This window comes from Elephantulus edwardii, unplaced genomic scaffold (assembly GCF_000299155.1).
Source record: "Elephantulus edwardii isolate Elephantulus edwardi_28Jun2011 unplaced genomic scaffold, EleEdw1.0 scaffold00002, whole genome shotgun sequence".
In the NCBI taxonomy this organism is placed as follows: Eukaryota; Metazoa; Chordata; class Mammalia; order Macroscelidea; family Macroscelididae; genus Elephantulus; species Elephantulus edwardii.
In genome coordinates, this window is record NW_006399752.1 from 27,365,512 (window position 1) to 27,371,970 (window position 6,459).

Below are 6,459 nucleotides of genomic sequence, written 5' to 3' on the forward strand. Positions count from 1 at the left end.
GGACCTCGCGCTGCAGGCCTGAGTCGGTGCGGGGACGGCACCCCGGCCGAGGGGCGCCCCGGGGCGAGCGGGTGAGCCCGAGGCGCGGCTGGGTTGGGGTGACACGCCCGGGTCGTCCCTCTCACTTCAAAGGGAACCGTGAGGGGGAGGGGAGCGTCACAAAGAGAAAGTGAAACCGAGGGAGGGCGGGAACCCGCCGGGCAGGTTTCTGGTTCCCAGAGCCCGTCTCGTGCCCCGCGGGCAGGGAGCAGACCCACCCCTCGCCCACCTCCGGGAACCAGGACCCCGGCGGCTTCGCCCCGCTGGTGGGTTCCGGGACCTCCCCTCGGCCCCAGCGCAGGACTCCGCGCGGAGCCCACCACACTCGCGCACCCCGCACCAGACCAACCCCATGTGCGCGGCCCAAGAGTCTGCGCCCAGCCCGCCTAGTCATGAAGTGTTGGAGCCTGACCTGCGGAGCCTGCGCCCAGGATGTTTTCACAGAGGCATGGTGGGAGGGGGTTAGGGTGCCGATGGGAAGCCATGGAAGCGCCATCTCAACCTCACCAGTCCTGTGCTGTAAGCGCACGGGAGGGAGCAGCAGGGGTGCGCACAGCGATGGGCAGGGTGCGTACGGTCCACACCCGGCCTGGTCAGCAATGGGGGGAGACAAGCTAGCCAAGACCAACATGGCAGCAAGCACATTGTGGTGGTTCTGCCAAGCGTTTCCACGTGCGCTCTACCCGCCAGGAAGGCACAGTTGGGGGAAACCGAGGGAAACACAATATGGAACTTCGCCTCCACCCCTACTGCACTGCCCAGGCTCCTTGGGGGGGGGGGAGTAAGGGGCTTGATGGGCCGGTGGGAGCTTAGAAGCTGGTTCAGCCCTGCCCACTCATCTCATCCCCAATTCTAAGTCCAGGGCAGATGCACCATGGGGGTCACCTTCACATCACAGGGGACAAGTGGGGTGACTATGTGAAGCCTCTGTGGTGTCCACCTGCAGTGGGAAGTGCTGAGGTGACCAGAAGGGAAAACCAGAGCTCTGCTGAGCCCAGACTGAGGGGTCAGATTCCATAATGGAAAAAGCAGCATAGCCACAGGAGGCAGAGATGTTCAGGTGCACTGCGCTGCGGGCTGAGGAGCCACCTCTGCTGGCCAGATCTGGACACACACACACACACACACACACACACACACACACACACACACACTGGCCCTGGCGGCCCTCTGGGCACATAGCCTGAATCAGGCTCCCAGATTGTGCCCTTAGCCTGCCCGCCTTCCCAGGACACATCCAGGGAGCCACAGGGCTGGGGTTGGTCAGACGGCCAAATTGGACGACTACACTGAGGGCACATGGTCCCCAGCACAAGTACTGACTAGAAGGGAAATGTCTGGCATGGAGAGAAACTGAGGTTCCCCAAGCTGAGAGGCCCAAGATTGAGGGTCTAGCCACAGCCCTCATGGGAAGTACCTCACTTCTGCCCTGTGTGTGGACACCTCCCTTGGGTCCCTGCTGTCTGTCAATGGCCCACTTGGGAGCAGCCACCTCGACAGGGCTCTAGTCCAGTCCCTAGCACCTCCATGAAAAGCAGGCCTTTTTTTGGGAACAGGAGCTGGGGCCTTGCAGCTCCAGGCTCTGCATGGGGGCATTGCTGGCAGGGGTACCAGGTGGCAGGCCACCCTCCTGAGGTGTTTGTCTTCTCTCTGACCTTTTAACCCAGCCCTGCTGTCAGAGCGTGCCTGTCCCTCCAGGTGTCCAGTGGCACTGGGTTCTGCACCCTCTAGTCCTGCCCCCCACAGCTGTAGGGACAAGCTACCCAGGCCCACGGCACTCCACCTCAGGTGGCATGATCTGGTTGTGCAAGGCTGACGCGCCCCTACCTGGGAGGGGACCTGGCGTCCTGCCAGCCAGGCAGCTGCCTGGGAACTGGCCTGAGAAACCCGGGGGTGCGGGTAAAGCCCTAGCCCAGCCCACCAACAGAGCCAGGAGCATGGGGGCGGCCCTACTATGAGCTCCTGGGGCAGCAATTCTGCACGGTGTCCACTGCACCCATGTCTCAGGCTGAGCCCTGCGCCAGATGGGCAGAGGGACAGACAGACGGAACCCTCACATGGGGCAGGGCAGACAGGCTTGGCGTGTGCTCAGGAGGGCAGGCAGGCTCAGGTGACGCTGGAGAGAGTGCGTGAAGCTCTGATTCAAGAACCTTCAGAGTTTGGGTGGAGGACAGCCTGGGTGCAGACGTGGAAAGCACCGCACCAGGTGCCCAAGGAGCCCACCAGTCCAGCCCACCCTGCCTGGCCCTGCCCCTCCAACTCCCCAGCCTGGCTCAGGGCAGCCTCCAGGAACTGGCTGGGGCCGGACGGCTCAGCGGATGGGGGCAGGGATCATGGACGCTTCCCCTCACTGTGCCCAGGGCGTCCTGTGACTGCTCTGCTCGCTGGGACCTTGCCAGGCTCCACCCTCACCCTATCCGGGTGTTGGGGGAGGGGATGTGGAGGGACTGTATGGGTACAGACACCAGACATCATAAGGGATTCAGGATAATGACAGAGTCACCCCAAGACCAGTCAGAGCAGCACTCCTCCTGGGCTGGGGTCTTCCTGGGTGACTCAGTGAGGATTAAGCCATGGTGTGTGTTGAGGGGGAGACTTCATGGGGGGGGGTGACCTCAACTACAAGCACGAGATGGCCGACAGTCACCCCATACTCTGAACCACCCTCTGCCTTCAATTGGCCAGGTGTGCTCACCCACGCGGACGCCACCCTGCGCCCCAGAGCCTGAGGCTGCTCCCCACAGACTCTCCTCGTACAGGCCCACGATCCCAGCTAAACAGACCACTGGAGCCAGGGCTGGGAGGCAGCCTACTGTATTGGCACCTGCCCGGGGGGCCCCCCAGCGTTGTTCCAGTGCCCTGTGAGGGCTGTCCACTGGCCCAGCAGAAGCGCAGGCAGGGCTCATGGACAAGCCTGCTCCCTGTCGGGGAAGGTCTGCTCTGCTGCCCACCCAGCTCAGCCTTCTAGACAGGCTCCTGGGCGGGAAGGGGGAGGCGGGGACGGCATGGGGGGCCCTCTGTCTCCACAGTGACTAGAGTCCTCCAATGCTTCTTGGGATGGTCACAGCCGCAGGTCTGTGGGACAGATACTGGAGGTTTGAGGTGGCCCTCTGGGAAGCGCCCCCTGCCGGCTCTGTCACAGCTCGGTGCAACCTGTCCTGAGACTCCAGGTTGATGCCCCTCCCAGCCTCCTCTGGGCACCTACCACAGGCAGCCACTGCCCAGGCTAGGTTCATGGGGCCTGGGGGGCTGGACTGGCCTTGGCCAGGAACTGCCGCAGGAGCTCAAGTAACTCCAAATTTCCAGTAGATTCTGCCTGCAGGAGAGAGGGCTGCCTCCAGACCACGCCCCCCAGCCCTGCCCACCCCTAGGGCACCCACTGTGGCTTTGTTCCTCTAGTGTGCATCTGCTCCCCTGTCCTCAGGGGCTCAAGATGGGGGAAGAGCCCCAAACGACTCAGCACTTGAGGAGTTTGGGCACTGGGGCTGGGCAGAGGCGGGGTGAGGGACTGCCAGGGGGACTTCCTGGAGGAGGTGGCAGGGGACAGGCACTGGAACACTCACAACGTGCAGGGCGTGACGCCCATCGTAGCCCGGCTGCCTCAGGTCTGCCCCTGCATGCCACCACGCCTGCAAGCCCTCAGCGTCCCCCCGGGAGGCCAGCCTGGGGGAGAGAACTGTCAGGACCTGTGGACGGCCAGCCCCCGCCCAACACCTCCACCAGCCCAAACGGCTGACCCAGCAGCAGCCGGCCCTGGGGCGGGAGTCTCTGGCCAGCAGGCGACGTGGAGTCTGGTTTCACCCAGTGGGTGTGCCGGTGACTTAAGTCGGGCCCCCCACACATGTGAGTGTACACTGATGTACACATAGGCGGTGCACACACGCCCACCTGCCGGGAGTCCCGCCCCAGTTCATTCCACAACCTGGAAGGACAGCTCCAAGAGGGGTAGTGCACAGGTGGTCCTGGCTGGGAGAGGGCCCCCCCCCTGCCGTGGTGAGTGAGGGGGGAGGCACAGGGCTTCCTCTCCTCCACCCGAACCGTGGACTCCCCTCCTCCAACCTGACCCTGGTGGGGAGGTGGGGGCCGCAGGATCTCCTATCCACCACCCTAACCTTGGGGAGTAAGGGGGTGGCACAAGGCGTCCCCTCCTCTCCCCCCCCGCCCCTACCCTGGCACCACACGGCAGGGAGTGTGGAGGGATCCTGGGAGGAGCAGCGGCCCCCAGCAGGGCTAGGTAACCCAGCGAGGCCTGCTTCTCCCAAACCTCATCGTCCCTCCGGTTCCGAAGCCCCTTAGAAACTCTCTCCTTGTCCCAAGCTCAGCCCGGAGGGCCTGGGACATTCCGGGATCAGTTTCCCCAGGTGTCACTAAGTGGGACAAGTTCACATCCCAGGTCTGGGCGGAGCTGTGTGCAGAGAGGGGGGTCTCCAGCTCCTAAACTCTCACCCCTGTGGGCCCAGCCTTCCTCCAGCCTGTGTCCCAAGTCCCTGTCCCCAGGTGTGCTGTGAGCCCTCACCTGCACAACTCTGTCCCCACGTCCTCCAACTCCTGGACGGACAGACAAGCCCCGGCTGCCCGCAGCAGTTTGATGACCTCAGGATGCCTGCATGAAAAAGATGAGCTACACACCTGCCTCCTCAGGACCCCACAGCCTGCCTGGGACCCAATATCCTGACCAGGACCCCAGGGCCCACCTGGGATGCCATATCCTGCCCAGGACTCCATGGCCTGTCTGGGATCGCACGGCCCCTCCACACCCCATGGCCTGCCAGAGATCTCACGGTCCATCTGGGACCCCATGGTTCACCCCCTCCACCAAGGTCTCACTACCCCCCTAAGCAGCCCCTTTCCCTCTCAATGACGTGATGCATCCTGTAGACCCCAGAGGATGACCTGGCCAGCCCAGACCACCAGAGGCCAGGAGACAGGGTCTGCACCCTCCTTCACCCCTTACTTCCCACAATTCTTTCCAAGGTGGCTAGCTCTCATCAGATGCCCATTCAGTGTCCCAGACACCACCCAGGGCTAAGTCTGGGGAAACTGAGTCAGCCAAGCCCAAGCTTTGCTGTCGAGAGGTGGTCTGGGATGGGAACCTGGGCAGAACCATGTGACCAGGGCTGGAGGCAGGGGGCCGGGGCAGAGAAGATTCTCTGGAGGCCAGGGGAATGTGTGCAAAGGCCCTGGGCTGTCAGGGGGCAGAATGATGCCCACTGTCAGTGGGTCCACACCACAAGGGCTCCTCACACACAGATTGTACGGTCCACCCATTTAGGTAACATCCGGAGGAGGGTCTGGCCTTGCATTGGCCCTAGGAGCCCTCTGTAAGAGGCTGGTTTCCCCTGTACGTGGATGAGCAGTGGGTCCTGGAGGGTAGTGTTGAGGGGCCCTCTGTGGGGGGACTGGCTTTCCTGTACCAGCCTGTGCAGGGGGCCCCAGTGGGCAGTGTTGCGGGCCCCTCTGTAGGGGGCTGGTTTTCCTGTACCAGCCTGAGCAGTGGGACCTGGAGGGAAGTCTGAGAGCCCCTGAGAGATGAGCAAGTCAGAGAGGCCCGACCGGTCTTGGGGGTGTGGTGCCAGGGCGGGGATGTGGCTGGGATGGGTGAGCTCATTCCATGCACCACCCAGGCCCAGGACGCCGGCTGAGTCCCAGCCCAGACCACCAGAGGCCAGGTGCCAGGGCCTGCACCCTCCTTCACCCCTTACTTTCCAACACCCATCCCACATTTACTGAGACATGAGCAGAGGTCCACAAGTCCTGCTCCTAGGACACCTGAGAGAGGGTCCTCAAGTGTGGACCCCAGTTTCACAAAGGGTGATGTGACCTCAGATGAACTCATAACTGAGTTGAGGACATGTGGTCTCAGCTGAGCAGTTCCTCAGGACCCCATGCTGCATTGAGAGGGTACACAGCTCACATGTGGAGTGAGGACACGGGATCACAGGGAGGTGGGGACACAGGATTCCATCTGGGGGTGGGGATATAGAACCCCATGTGGAGAGGGGAGGACACAGGCTCACATGTGGGGTTGAAGATACAGGATCTCATGTAGAGTGAGGACATAGATCACAGAAGGGTTGGGGGACACAGGATCCCATGAGTGAGGACAGAGGATCCCATGTGGGGCGAGGACACAGGATCCCATGTGGGGCGAGGACACAGGATCCCATGTCAGGTGAGAACACAGGATCCCATGTCCGGTGAGAACACAGGATCCCATGTGGGGTGAGAACACAGGATCCCATGTGGGGTGAGGACACAGGATCCCATGTCCGGTGAGAACACAGGATCCCATGTCCGGTGAGAACACAGGATCCCATGTCCGGTGAGAACACAGGATCCCATGTGGGGTGAGGACACAGGATCCCATGTGGGGTGAGGACAGAGGATCCCATGTGGGGTGAGGACACAGGATCCCATGTG

The 6,459-nt window shown here is 62.7% G+C and overlaps 1 protein-coding gene across 1 annotated transcript in view; it reads right to left on the reverse strand.

Annotated features, from left to right (window-relative positions):
• Positions 1-3,271: 3,271 nt before the first annotated feature.
• Positions 3,272-6,459, reverse strand: part of ASPG (asparaginase homolog (S. cerevisiae)) — a 30,225-nt gene continuing 27,037 nt past the window's right edge. The window contains exons 13-15 of the mRNA XM_006879161.1: positions 4,556-4,642; positions 3,603-3,702; positions 3,272-3,355 (exon numbers count right to left, since the gene is read on the reverse strand). Of these exons, the coding sequence (XP_006879223.1) occupies positions 3,272-3,355; positions 3,603-3,702; positions 4,556-4,642 (271 nt within the window). The remainder of the gene's footprint in view (positions 3,356-3,602; positions 3,703-4,555; positions 4,643-6,459) is intronic.